This window comes from Leptinotarsa decemlineata, unplaced genomic scaffold (genome assembly GCF_025532065.1).
Source record: "Leptinotarsa decemlineata unplaced genomic scaffold, Ldec_3_MD MMD2_P_RNA_scaffold_6, whole genome shotgun sequence".
NCBI classification, from domain to species: Eukaryota; Metazoa; Arthropoda; class Insecta; order Coleoptera; family Chrysomelidae; genus Leptinotarsa; species Leptinotarsa decemlineata.
This window is the reverse complement of record NW_027412533.1, coordinates 4,766,838-4,782,010: the sequence shown is the minus strand read 5'-3', so window position 1 is coordinate 4,782,010 and position 15,173 is coordinate 4,766,838. Positions and strand designations below refer to the sequence as shown.

General features: G+C 31.1%; 1 protein-coding gene across 3 annotated transcripts; it reads left to right on the top strand.

The window, feature by feature from the left end:
* Positions 1-602: 602 nt before the first annotated feature.
* Positions 603-7,316, top strand: scf (Calumenin B scf). 3 transcript variants are annotated; one of them, XM_023158942.2, is made up of 5 exons: positions 603-758; positions 946-1,180; positions 3,090-3,319; positions 3,372-3,591; positions 4,669-7,316. In XM_023158942.2, the coding sequence occupies exons 2-5, from the start codon at positions 957-959 to the stop codon at positions 4,958-4,960; spliced, it is 966 nt and encodes a 321-aa protein (XP_023014710.2). In that variant the 5' UTR covers positions 603-758; positions 946-956; the 3' UTR covers positions 4,961-7,316. The 3 variants fall into 3 exon arrangements, with proteins under 3 accessions (XP_023014710.2, XP_023014712.2, XP_023014709.2); XM_023158944.2 differs by lacking the exon at positions 603-758 and adding an exon at positions 765-889; XM_023158941.2 differs by lacking the exon at positions 603-758 and adding an exon at positions 772-894.
* Positions 7,317-15,173: the final 7,857 nt, after the last annotated feature.

Sequence of the window (15,173 nt, the reverse complement as noted above, 5' to 3'; positions counted from 1 at the left end):
CATAAAATATATTTTGACAAATGATATGTTACGTATTTCCTATCTAATTAGATTTTTATGCAATTTACTGACATCTGAAATTTAATATAAAAACAGATTTAAAAGAGAAACAGCATTGTCATAGTGATTTCACATGCATTCTGGAAAATAATAAAAAATGTTAGGTTGATTATATCAGATCCCGTGATTTAAACGTCGACCATATGGCGTAGGTGCATGGTTGGCAAATGAAGCTCTAAATTATTTATAATAATTTTCATTTAGTTGACTCACAGATTATTTTGAACGTTCAACCTATTTGGAATAGTCTTCTCCACAAATAATTGTCATCCTCCAAAAAATGTTTTTACATTATTATAATTTTCATGTCGCAAGAATTTTTTCCCACAGGAATTCATATACTTCATTTTTATATCAATCCCTATAAGAACAACGTTCAAAGACCGGCATTAATTCGTAAATGTTACCTATGTATTGTAATGGGTTGCTTTTTAGAAACACTTAAAATTACTTCTATTGGAAAATAATTATGAAACTTATTTGAATTCCCATTGGAATTAGTGTCCATCAGTTCATGACTCCATCTAAAGTGCAGTTTTAAAGATGAATTGTGTTAGACGCCACATTCATAGTTAATTTTAACCCAGTTCTAATGTTTAAATTTTAATGGTGAAAATATTAATTGTGAAAAAGTTACATTTATTATTATATGTAATTTGGTAATAGATTCGTAAACATTGAGAATTGGAGATAAAATAGTAAGTAAGACCAATTAATGTGGGAGTAAATATCTATTACAGATGCTGGAATTTGATGATGTGGAGATGCAATAAACTGTAATAAACATCTCTTGACCAATGAAGAAAAGACACGCAATCAAAAGACACATGTTCAGTAATCAAAAATTGATTCATTTGAAAATTTGATGTCATTGACTTGTTGCAGATAAGAGAAAGATGATCTCCAGAAAACTACTTATTTTATTTATTTCCACTGGAGTGGTTTTAGCCCTGCCTAAGGAAGAAACTCACAGCGAGAGGGTTTACAACAGAGATTTGAGTGACAAGGAACATTTTGAAAATGAGCATCATAATCCTGAGTATGACCATGAAGCCTTTCTCGGAGAGGAAGCTAAAACTTTTGACCAGTTACCACCTGAGGAAAGTAAACGACGACTAGGGTGAGTTGAATCACAACTTTTCAAAAATGAGATCCTTTTTCACTAAAAAATCTAGTTGAAAAACAAATTTTGGATCATAGTAGTAGTAGTAGTAGTAATTGAAGCAATATACAGTTCCTTACTAGTGAACATAAATGTTTATCAGACTAGTTAAATACGAATTTAAAAACTAATTTAAAATCTTGATATCAAAATAATTACTTATATGACACCAACAGAAAAAGAAAAAAATATAATGAAATATTCAAAATGTTGAGAAGCTGCCTAAAAAATGTAGTTCAGTATTCTGAAAAAATCAATCATAATTTTGAAAACATATAAAATCACAAATTATTTTGGTCAGAACACGATTCCAGATATTTTTCATAACATTTAATTTGTTGATATCTATGTGATTTTTGACCAGAAGTCATCCTTGAAAATGGCTGATATATTATGTTCTTATTTCTAGTTTCATAATGCGGTAGTGGATATTTTTATTCTTAGAGATAGTTCGTTTGTTTCAATCTATCTGTTTTTTGACCAAGTCATTCTTGAAAATGGCTGATATATTTTGTTCTCATTTCTGGTTTCATACTATGATTCTTAGAGATAGTTTGTTCTTTCTGTTTCTTGAACAGTTATTTACATAACTGAATAGAACTGGCCGATACTTGATGAAAAACCATATTAAAACTCATTAATACAGTTTATATGAATTTTACTATAAAGGGTTTTACAATAACCGCGACAAGTATTTCGCTATACAATAGCTTTCTCAAGCGTAAAATAATTTTTCGCTTGAGAAAGCTATTGTATAGCGAAACACGTGTCACGGTTTTTGTAAAATCGTTTATAGTGAAAATTAAACAATAAACTGTATTAATGAATTTTAATTATTTACATGTTGTTAGAGGCAAGACTCCCATCATGCTTCTTAATATTTTTGCATTTGCATTTTTGCAATATATATATATATATATATATATATATATATATATATATATATATATATATATATATATATACAAAACAAGTGATATTCAGCTTAGAAGATATAATGCATTGGTACACTATATTGTGTGGCAATGATATCTGATTCAATTCCATAATGAATGTTTAGAGCACAAACTGAACAGAAAAAAGTGTTTTTTGTACAATTCAGTACAATTTTGTACAGTTCATATGAAAGTATTTTTTTCAAAAGTACTTTTTCTTTCATGTAATTCAATGTTTTCATGAAAGTAGTTGTATCAAGAGGGATTTTTCTTCCAGTTTTTGTCTGAAAGTTGATCTACACATCTTTGTAAAGAGTTTTTGAAATTAATTGCATTTTTTTGTATGAAGATGGAGAAGTAGAAAGCCAAAACCTTTTTTTTTCAAAAATTAATCTCTCCAAAAAATATACCCCTTTCAATTCATATAGTACGAGTTTTTAACAAAATGATTTTTTTAAGGTTTGCAAAGTTTTAATAAGTTGTCATTCGAAATAAAAAAAGTATTCATTATAATGTCTACAATTTTTTTTCAAGGTAACATTGATCAATTTGATATCTTTATAAAAAATTTATTTTAAAATTCATAATCATATTGATTTCTCTTAATACAGAATATACTTATGAATATATATATATTTATATATATATATATATATATATATATATATATATATATATATATATATATATATATGATGTGTTGTTTTTCCGGGTGTTCATCCGTTGTGTACTATTCGATAGTCGACGTTTCGCCATCATCTCAGATGGCATTATCAAGACGAGTTACTGCTTCGCTTCGAGAGGTGTATATATATATAAAGTATATAAGTTGATAATTAATTGTAATAATCTATTTAATATTATTTGTATTTAGTAGCTTCACAGCAAAATAAAGTCAGTAGTGTTATTATTTAATAATAAATAATTTCTAGATTGATTGTGGACAAAATCGACAGCAACAACGATGGGATTATAAACCGTGAGGAACTCAGGGACTGGATTCGTTTCACACAAAAACGGTATATCACGGAAGATGTAGACCGTCAATGGAAACAGCAGAACCCAGAAAATAATCCCACCATATCGTGGGAAACTTATCAAAATATGGTCTATGGTTTTCTAGATACCCTCAGTCAATCCGAAATTGAAAAGGATGACGGAGGTAAATTAAGTTTGTTGAATCACCACTTTTTTGTAATATTCTCACTTTGCAGGATTCTCATACAAAAAAATGTTGAAAAGAGATAGGAGACGTTGGGCAACAGCGGATAAAGATGGAGATGATGCCTTAACCAAAGAAGAGTTCTCAAATTTCCTGCACCCGGAAGAAAGTGATTACATGCGTGATATTGTGGTTTTGGAAACAATGGAAGACATTGACAAAGATCAAGATAAAAAAGTTTCTTTAAAGGAATATATCGGAGATATGTATAGGTAAAACAATATTTCCAATTGAATATTTTTGTTTCAATACTCACAAAAGGAGGGATAGAAAGATTAATCAGAAAAGGGATCAGTCAGGAAAGAGAGATAGTTCAGTAAGATAAATGGAGAAAAAGAAGTTAATTTGAAAGAGGGAGATGTGAGTCAGAAATAACTAATGACAGTTCAATCAGAAAAATGAGAGAGGGCATTAGTCAGAAAAAATTGGGAGGTTAGCCAGAAAATGGGAGAGATATTAGTCATAACAAAAGGGATATGCCAGAAATAAAAAAAGAAGAGATGGGTTAGTCAGAAAAAGAGTGATAGGTAAGACAGAAATAGATAAGTTGGCCAGAAAAGAGGGTGCATGGTTAGTCAGAATGAGAAGGTAAGATTAGTCAGGAGAAGACAGAGGTCAGAAAAAAAGGGAGAGGAAGTAGTCAGAGAACAAAAATATCAGATTAAAAAAACTGTTATTAAGAAAAGAGATGCCAGTTAGGAAAAAAGGACCAGAAGTAAATCAGTTAAACTAGAGGTTGTGTTTGTCACAGAAAGAGATTAATCAGGAAGAGGAGTATAATTATTTAAAAAAGAATCAGAGAGATGTTAGAGATAGGGAGAGAAATAGAAGTTAATATGTGGTGTTTGCTAAAAAAAGGTACATAGTGTACGAAAACAAGTTTTTGAGAAAAATGCCATTTAAGGTTTTGCAGTGTAATACTACTATGTGTACTCTTTCAGTGGGATGTCACGTATTGATATCATTAGTCTGGGTATCTGTGACGTCATTCCTTCAATCTGTGATGTTTATTCTGAATGTAGTGTGGCGGTAGCTTCAGTTATCGAGTCGAAAAACATGCTGTAACTCAAAAACCATGGTAGATATCGATATGCAGATTTCACCATTGAGATTGTCATAAAATTTGACCCTCAGGCACAGCCATCAGTTTTCATCTACCTAGTTTAAAAACAGATACCTAGCCAGACAGGGGCTAGAATGAGCTTTGATAGAGGAAACAAACAAGTTGAAGAAAAATTGAACACATATAATTTGGCACTTCCATTAAATTTCCTGATTTTGTTTTTCAGAGGTGAAGAGGGAGAAGCAGAACCAGATTGGGTCATAAGCGAGCGGGAGCAATTCAACACTTACCGTGACAAAGACGGTGATGGCTTCATGGATGAAGAAGAAGTTAAGAACTGGATCTTACCTCAAGACTTCGATCATGCCGAAGCAGAAGCAAGACACCTCATATATGAGGCGGATTCTGATGCAGACGAACAACTAACGAAAGAGGAAGTTCTCAATAAGTATGACCTGTTTGTCGGCTCACAAGCGACCGACTTTGGAGAAGCTCTTGCTAGGCATGACGAATTCTAAAGATATTTTAAGAAAAGGTGAGAAGGTTTCATGGAAGAATCTCCCTCCTAGAGGTTAGGATGAGGTCGTTGATAAAAATGTTATTGTTTGGGGAAAATTTTCTTCTTAAATGATGACAAGGAATCTCCATTTGGACTTTCGTCTTCATTTCAACATTCCTTTTGGAAAATCCTGTGTTTACTCGAAAGTTAAAGTTTCTAGTCCCCAAAATATTTTTATTCTATGAATGTCACTGCCTTAATTGAAATATGTACTTTAGTAAAAATGGTGGAATTAATTGTTTCAAGAATGAAATTTTAAACAAAGGGAGGATTTCACATAAAGTTGGAACAGAAAAAGGTACTGGGAAAGATTGAAGTATTTATTTGTTTATTTGTAAGGTACTGAAGAGAGTCTCCAAACGCTATAAACATTCAACATTTTATCTTACTCAATATTTTTCTGTTGTTCTGGATGTTTTTTTTTCTGTATATGCTTTGCAAATTTATGTGGTAGCTTCATACTAAACCTATCCTTTTCCGAAATATTACCTCCTATTGAGAGATTTTGATCTTTTGGATTCTGAATGAAATTAAACCACTATGATATTTAATAAATGATTTTTTTGAGACTGAGTATATCAATATTTTTGCGTTACCTATTTTTGTCAGTATTCAAACAAATGAAACCTTTTTGCTTGGACCGAAACCAAAAATTAATTTTTAAGTTGGAGCCGCTTCTGAATACTATTCTCGAATAAAAGTACTAATGTAAGTTATTGATATAAATATAACATACTGGTAGTAATGAAAAAAATAAACGATTTTTATACAACAAATGTATGTGCCATTTAGTGATTTTACTGATATTTTTTTCCATATCTGATTGGGAAATGTTGGATATTGTACTCGAATTGTTGGTGCTTTAATAAATGCTGAAATGGTGCGAAATTGTTTCATTTTCAAATGTTTTTAGCTTTAATATAAATAGCACTACTGATGAAACTCATAGCGGGTCGAAATCTGCTTTCTAGTATGGAAAACAAATGTTTTGATTTTGGGCTCCTGTTGCAGCCATTGAGAAACTTCAATTGGTTATTATTAAGAAAACTGAGCTGATGTTGTTTGCATCTTGTAAATTGATTTTTCCCCATCCTGTAGCTTACATAAAGTTTCTGATAATTCTTGAATTTTATTAGAAAAATTCTGCATAAACTTTTTATATCTACCTTCAAAACTATAAGTATATTTTCTGGAATATACAATTCCTCTCAAACTGAATTCATTCACAGTTTCAGCAATAGCCAAAATGTGGGCTTGTCATGGAAGTTTAAGTTTTTTCCAATAGCAAATTGTGAACAGATTTTCAGTATCTTTGCAAATAAAGAAGATACAGCAAAAAATGGATTTTGATAGTCTCGGTTTTCTCCGTATATTTGTGTAAGCAAGAGAGTCACATTCGATTTTTTGGTATCATACAGTAGTACCTGAAAATAGGTAACTTACTGCAATTTAACTGATTCTGTGTTTTTTTTTACAATTTTCCAAATTCCCAAGCATAGCCCTGAATATAGTAGAATCTTTGTCAAAAACCCACATAACCTATGTCGAGTAACATATTTATTCGGTCATTTGACAATTTTTTTCAATATCATGTCCTTCTCTTATGAAAACACCTATCTATGCTTTCAGAAGATAGATAGTGATCTTCTGCATTCGATGAAAAATCTGAACTAATTTTTTTTTAAAACAAACAAGGAAATAAAATCAGAGTACATTCAGCAAACTGTCAAGAAAAATAAGAATTCTATGAATTACATTTTCTGTGCCTAATAGAAATAAATTTGACAATAAAAATAAAACTCCTTTCAACACAAAATGCGTTTATTTCTTATACATTGGTAGTACAGAAGTTCAATACAAAAAAATTGATATTACAAAATGCTAGCAAAATAACTATTATATTCCTAGAAAAATTTATTTTGAAATATCATATTCTCTACACTGACCCCAGATTTTTGACTAGTTATCAGAAAAAATGTATAGTGAAATATTCAATGCGAGATACAAAAGTATAAAATATATAAACTTTTAAGAAGGAAATTTATGAAACACTTTGTGTCTGAATGCATACTTAGTAAAGATAACTAGGGAATATACAAGGAGAATCAAAATACAAATTGGATCGATTTTGATTTCCCCAAATTTTGGTTCTCCCTGTACTGGAAATGAGTAAAAATTTCTCGGCGAGAACATACCCTACAAACTAATCCTCACTTATATACAATATTGTTTCAACAACTTTTTTGAGACATCAGAAAAGTGGATAGTAATAAATAAATCACTGCTTCTTTATCACATCATTTTGATTCTTATGACTGATTCAAAATTATTTATATCACTGTTATCCTAAGTCTTACCATGGAATTTCATAAAACAAACATAACACTAATGAGATAAAAGTTAATAAATACGAAATATTCCTCTCGACACCTGAAATGCCAAAAGGCAATTTAAAGAAAAGGGGGAAAATGACAATATCCTGATTGGTTTTGCGCTAAACAGAAAACAAATGTCGAGGAGGATTATTTCTAAAAATTAGTAAATATGATTAACCTAAAAATAAATTTTTTTCAGAAAACTGAACCGCTTCAAGAATTACTTCATTGTGTTATGTAATTATTCAATATTAACTACTTGTACATCTAAATTGAGCGTTTGTAGTAGCCTACCTTGGTCAGTGAATATATATAGATTTTCTGATATAATTCTAGTATTTCTCACAGAGAACAAAATATGAGTTTTAGTTTTTGACGTAGTGTTTGTTTTTCTCCACAATTACTGCTATTCCAATAAGTAGTAGTTTAAAAAAATTGTGAAAATTAAAAAAATCTATTGAGAGAAAATAATCATAGTTTTGAAAACATTTAAAACCATAAAGCTTATTCTTATTAGTATAAGGGTTTTTATAATATGCAGATTGCCACTTTATCTTTCACATAAGTTTATAATTTATAAAATTATATATTCCAGGTATGGATATTACTTATTATTGTCTTCATTGTGTTTCTTCCTTTTTTGTGAATTTACCATTTACTTTATAGGATGAATAGCAAAAATAGTGAAAAACAAACTAGTGCTGAAATTTTAAGAGTGTTTACCATAAAACCAGCAGTTATATGATATTTTTTGTTATAAATTGATTAATTAAAGTACGAATGTGAAATCCGCACAGAAGTAATCTCATTTTCAGAATAACAATAATTTATTTTGAAAAAAATCATTTAAAACTTTAGCTTCGACTATGAAAACACACTAGTCAACTGTGGAATAAGTCATGGAACATTCTAAATATATGCATTTGAAATATTTTACTTTCCTAAAACTTTTCAGGCAGCAAGTACTAACTAACCAAGAAATAAAAGATAATGGATTAACAGGTTGATAATATCAAGACATTACTTGATTTAAAAAATTTGTAAATAGAAGCTTTATTGGAGGAATCACCTGTGAGACTCAGTGGTGGGCCTTTTTCATAACTACTTACATTCTGAATGAACCTCAAATGTTAGACTCCATTCAGTTCGTATATTTTTCAATTTATAAAACAAGGCCCTCAAAATTCACTGTCACATATTAACTCAAAGAGTATATAAACCTAAAGCTGGAGAACAGCCTAAAAATCAATATTAGTACTGGACATTAGATAGTTTTTGGTCAAAAATGGAATATGTTCCTTCATTACTTCAAAAATGAAAAATGAGGCAATATTTTTTTAAATACGATTTGGTTATTATTTCCATTGAAAAATGCATATGTCTAAATTACATAACCCTTGAAATAGTTGCCGCTATTAGAAAAACTTACTGTATATAAAAATATCATCTCTAACAAGGAATACCAAGTCATACCAGATTGGGCTGGATTCATAATGGACTACAAATGACTACAGAAAAAAGCTTTGAAAAATATCATAACCTAACGAAGATAGAAAGATATTTCCAGTCAATGAACAGGTATAAATGAATTCCAAAGGTTGCTGGAATAAAAAGCTGAATCATATTTTTATTGGGATGATTAAAAAAAAAAAAGAAAAAAAAAAGTATAACAAAATGCTATGATGATTTCATGTTCGGTGGAAGGTTTAAATAACTTTACCAAATGACATTATTGACCATCTGGAAAGTAAAAATACTTTTGCATTGAGTTTCCCTTTCAATGAATTGAATTTCCAACAACGAGCAATTAGCAGTATGAAAATATTAATAATTTTCGTGAAATCAATATAATAGGAAAACTGTGATGCCCACCTTATGGTAAACACTTTTGCTTGATATTGATTCTACCTCATTACAAAATTCACAATGAAATATTCAATCTTACCATTCGCACCTTAAAACATAATTGTAATACAATTAGGAGTTGTCGAAAGTAGGACGAGGGCAGCTTTCAAAATTAGAAACATATGTGATATGTAAAAAATTGAAAAAAGTCCGTCTTCACTGAAAGCGTCCTATTTCTGTTCTTCAGTCTTTCTATGGGATCCAGTATCTTTTTTTTTTGTTGCCCCATGTCCTAATCTTTCTAGTTACAAACATGAGTTATATAATAGATGAAATCATTACCAATGGCTTTCCATATTCTAAAAGTAGAATCTGATAAGCCATGTCTGACTTTTTGTTCCAAAATATATTAATAGCTTTCACAGATCGTCATAACCCTTTGAGCTAATATTTATCTGCAATATATTAAAGGTTGAAAGTTATAGAAAGAGCATCTACTTGTGACAATTTCATACCCATGAACCGTTCGCATCCAACTTACCCATAGTAACTAGCGTTACTTGAAAAAATTCTATATGGAACTACTGGAATCCCCAGGAAAATGCAGAAAAGCCTCACCATAAGAGGGCGTTGGTGAGGCACGGCTCGTGGAACTGAAACTGCTTGAGCTGAGTTCTTCTTCTCCTAAAATCAATCAAAAGGTATGGATCTTTGTTATATAAATAAAATAGCATAGAATTAGCTTCGGTCATACGAATCAAATTGTAATACACATAATTACAGATTTATTAAGCTGTAAGGTGGAAAAATGGAAACACAATCAAGACCTCCACATATATCTTCTTCCATTACATATCAAGCATGTTACATAAATCTATTGATTCTCTTTTATGTATTTTTTAAATTGTGGTCCCCGGCGTATGTTACATTTTCCTTTTTAGCATAGAATATACACAGGATACAGCGCAATGACCGTCGGTTAGCCATATTTTGGGAAATAATAGGATTCCTATCCTAAAAATTGGAAAACATAGGATTTTTAATGTGCTTTATCAAATGAAAATAACGGCGTTTTTCCCATACTTCCGGTTATACCGGAAGTTGGTATCAACTTCCTTATTCAAATTTAACACCCTGTATATTTTCACACTTTTGAATACCTGGCACAGTTCTATTGTGATTTTATGCATTCCAGCCTATTCCAAAAATGAACCGTTTTCGAAATATTGACTTGTTTATTCACACCACGTATTTCAAGACACTTTTAAAATACCAAGATGATTTCGGCTCATTTTCTAGAAACATTTCCTATATCAGGAGTCAACCGTTCACGAGTTATTTCAGTTTTTCTTGAAATAATTAAACATGGGCATGTCCACCATAAAACTATGGGCTACGAAGTAGAAAATTTCATCCAATACCCTAGATGGCGATATCAGTCTTGCTGTAAATAACAATTTGATGGAGATAGTTAACAAATGCCTGGAAGTTAACGGCAATGTCTTCGAAAATATTCTGGAATAGTTTTTATATTTTGTGTGAAAAGACAATGCAATATTTTTGAATTTTCGCTCTTTTACGAAACATTTGAAATTAATATTTTTAAATTCATTGAAAAAATAAACTTTCCGTTACTCTTCGAAATGAAATTTTGGCCCATTTTAATATTTTCAGAATTAGTCATCAATTCCGAACATCTTCTGTAACATTTTGGAAATGTTACTCCTACAAGACGATTAAATGAAATATTTTGATGAATCAATAATAGTTTATTCATGTATAAATTGAAAGAGTATATTTTTAGGAGAGATCAATTTTTGGGAAAGAAAGTTTTTGGCCTTCTACTTCTCCATCTTGATACAAAAAATGTGAGAATCTTCCAGTTTGTGTCTAAAAGTTACTTCTTTGCATGATCTACACATCTATATATCTGTTAAAAAAAAATGTTTTTCCGTTAAACAGCTGTCGCCCCCATACGAACGACAACTCTCAGAAGTTGAGAACTTGTGCGAGCTAAGGACTAACGAGGTCTTACCTTTTAACGTGTAATTTCCTAACACGGTTACAGAATCATCCCAGCTTCAACCAGATAAATTCTCTCGAGAAAAATATAGAGTTACTTCGTTTAAAATTGATTGCTTTCTTCCTTTATTTGGAAGATTCCCACGTTTTTTGTATCAAGATGGAGAAGCAGAAGGCAAAAACTTTTTTCATTCATGTATTCTATCATACTTTTGGATTTTATGGGGGAATCACTCGAGAGCCCAATACCTGAGTTTTTTGAGTAAACAAATGAATATTTCGAGAACGGTTCATTTTTGATATAGGGTGTATCACATACACTCACATTAAAATTATACCCCATATTCAAAAATATAAAAATATACAGGGCGTTACATTTGAATTAACATCCGGTATAACCGGAAGTGTTGGAAAAACGCCATTTTTTTCTTTCGATAAAACATATTAAAAAACCTATGTTTGAACCTGAACCTATTTTTGAAATTAATGGGATTTGAAATTTTCTCAATGAATGTTGGAAGTTTATTGAATATTTTCATAGACATAACATGAGGTCCGTTTGATACAGATATTAATTTGTGTACAGGAACTATCAGATTATAATTTTGCCTGATAGTATAACCAGCAGCTATGCGGATAGTATCCCTTTGCTGAAACTCATGGTTATGATTCTTAATGTGACACAATTTAAAATATACATGAATATCACAGTTAAAATTTGTAACTCAGTAAATAACTGCTTACAAGAATAACCATATTTTTTAAAACACATGGTTCTTAGTATCTTTTTTTGAGCAATCAAGAGATCATTCAATTTGCTGCTGTTACCGTAGCAGACTAAGCAATAATTTTGACTTGAGTGAACATAGGCATTGTAGTAACTTAATAAAATATTTATAGGGACAGAATTTCTGAGATTCCAAATGACGAAACAATGCTTGGATAATTTTATAGAAATAGAGTCGATATGATCATTCCAGGATAATTGGGAGTCAATGTTCAACCCTAAGAATTTGACTTTTTTTCTGCACAATAGATTTAGTATTAGCTCTAAATAATATACTGCAGTCCATTTCTCTAAGCGAGAAAACAATGGTATTAGATTTATTGCTATTTAGTACAAGGCCGTTTCTGGCGCATTAATTAAGCATATTAGCAACTGCAATATCAGCCTGGTCAGATAATCCTTCACAAGAAGAAGAACTCAATAAGAAGGACGTATCATCAGCAAACTGTACAGTACAATGTTGTTGATTAATATTAGAGATGTCGTTGACGAATAAGAGAAAGAGAGTAGGACCCAGGACACTACCTTGGGGAACACCTGTTAATATGTTACGATTTTCAGAATGATATATTCCAGATTTCCTTAACAGATTGTGATCTGCCAGTCAGATAAGTCTTAATCCATTTTAGACTTTGGCCGCGAATTCCAGTATCATAAAGTTTATCGAGGAGAAGTTGATGGTATCAAATGCACGTGACAAATCAAATAGGATACAAATTTGGATAAAACATGATTTACCAGAGAAAGAGTAGCATCTTAGGTTGATAAACCAGATTGGAATCCATATTGGCTCTTTGCGAGTAAGTTATACTTTTTACAGAAGGATACAAGTCTGATGAGATAGGATTTTTTGAAAATTTTTTAAAATGAAGACAGCAATGCAATACCTCTGTAGTTGGAGATTAAGTGCTCATCATTTTTCTTGTGAACAGGAACAACAATAGCATGTTTAAGACACGAGGGAAATGAACCCTCAAGGAAAGAGAGATTAAGTAGGTATGTAAGTGATTCAATGATTAGTTCAGCAACATACAATAATACTCTACCTGGTAATTCATCAATGCCACTAGAGTTCTTAGACGATATGGACTTGATGATATCAAGAAGTTCAGTTTCGTCTAAAGGATGAAGAAAAAAAGAGTTTGTTTTTATATCGTGATGATGGTCACCAGCAGGTTCAGAATCGTTGATTAGAGAATTTACAGTCAATGAAATAATCATTAAAGACTTGAGGAATAACAGGACCACCATGTACCCGAGTTCCATCATCAGTTTCAAAATAATTCGGAAAACAATTGCTCATATTATTGGATGTTGTATTCTGTTTAATTATATTCCAGGCAACTTTAGATTTGTTATCAGCTTTAAGGAATTTGTTATAAAATCAAGTCATTTATTATAAAAACTATAATTTTGAAAGGTTTTAAAAATTTATTTCAAAATGTAAGAAATACTATAGATCTGCCTCAATTGAAAAAATCGTAGATAATTTAAATACTTAGTTCATTAAGCATTATATAAATCCATTTGAGAATATTTAGTTTGGTATATAGTATATTTACACTACTGTAATATATTCATTCATACATTTATTTATATCTGCTGTAAATTGGGTAATTGAATTATTTTAGTGTTCTCCTACATTGCTGCTCCAGTTTCAAAAATAGGAAAGTAAATAATGTTTTATCAAGATTATGATAAACATATAATGAAAAAATTTGGTTTTCTGTCAATCTTATAGATGGAGTAATTCAATTGCTAAAAAAGTGAATTCAAGAGTTTCATTCGTTTCATCTCAAGTCAAAAAACAGGAAAAGGTGTGAAGAGGTTCGACAAAATGAAGAAATTAGAAAATATTCTCCTTAAGGCATAAGAGTAAACCTTTCACGGGTACATCAGCTGGTTCGACATCCATACAGAGTTAAGTTGTCCAGGAGTGACAAAATGACATATTTGTGTATTCTTTTCATGATTTATTATTTTGCCATTTACCAGTTTACCAAAATCAGTTCTTTCATTTTGATTAAAATAACTCCATGATCAACCCAAAAAACAGTCGTCATCACTTTCCCAGCCGAAAAAACAGTTTTTGCATTTTCGGAGCCGATTTCTCCTTTGCAGGCCACTGTTTGAACTGTATATTTGTTTCGAGCGTATAATGGTGTATCAAAGTTTCATTGACAGTAATTATTCGGCGCCAAAACTCGGATTTATCGCGCCTAAGCTGCGCCAACACAGCGTTGAATATTTTCATTCAAACACGTTTTTGGTGTAACGTGAGTAATCGCGGCACCCAACGCGCGGACAGCTTACTCATGCCTAAATGTTGATTTAATATGTGATAAACACGTTCTTTTGACAAGTTCATAACCTTTACTCTCTCTCTCTCTCACTTTAATTCTGTGGTCGAGTAACACCATTTGATGAACTTTGGAGATGTTTTCGTTGGTAGTTGCAGTTTTTGGACGTCCCGAACGTTCATCGTCTCCTCGCTCATACATACACGTATAAATTCAGCTGCCCAAAATTTCACTGTAGTAAATAATGGTGCAGAGTCCCCATACACAGAATCCAACTCATATTTTATTTGTATAGGCGTATTGCCTTTTAAAAATAAATATTTAATGACAGCTCGATACTAGATTTTGTCCATTTTCATAAAAACACTCACATCAACTTACTCAAACGACTATTATATAAGAATTGCGCGTCCAAAATGGCAGAAACTTTGGTGAGTAACTGTCAACAGATAAACAAAATTCACTAGCTTTTATTTACGACTGCTGTTATCTTCATGTTGAGGTCGGAAACTTTTTAGACCACCCTCGTATTTTGCAGAGAAAAATGCCGAGTACTATTTGGACGGCTTACGGAGATAAGAGCATCGCTGGAAAGTGTGTAGGATATTACGTTGAAAAATAAAAAAAAAAATGAAAAAATGTCTTATATCTATGTTAGATCGAAAACTTTTCAGATCACCCTCGTAATCAAAATAGGGTTGAAATATAATTATTGAATTATAAAAATTATACATGTACTCATTTTCATCTTCTGGACTATTAAAATCATACATTTTTGAGAGGTATCATATGACCCCCCGAAAATTCAACTTACTATGTTTTGTAAATAAAAGCGTTGACATA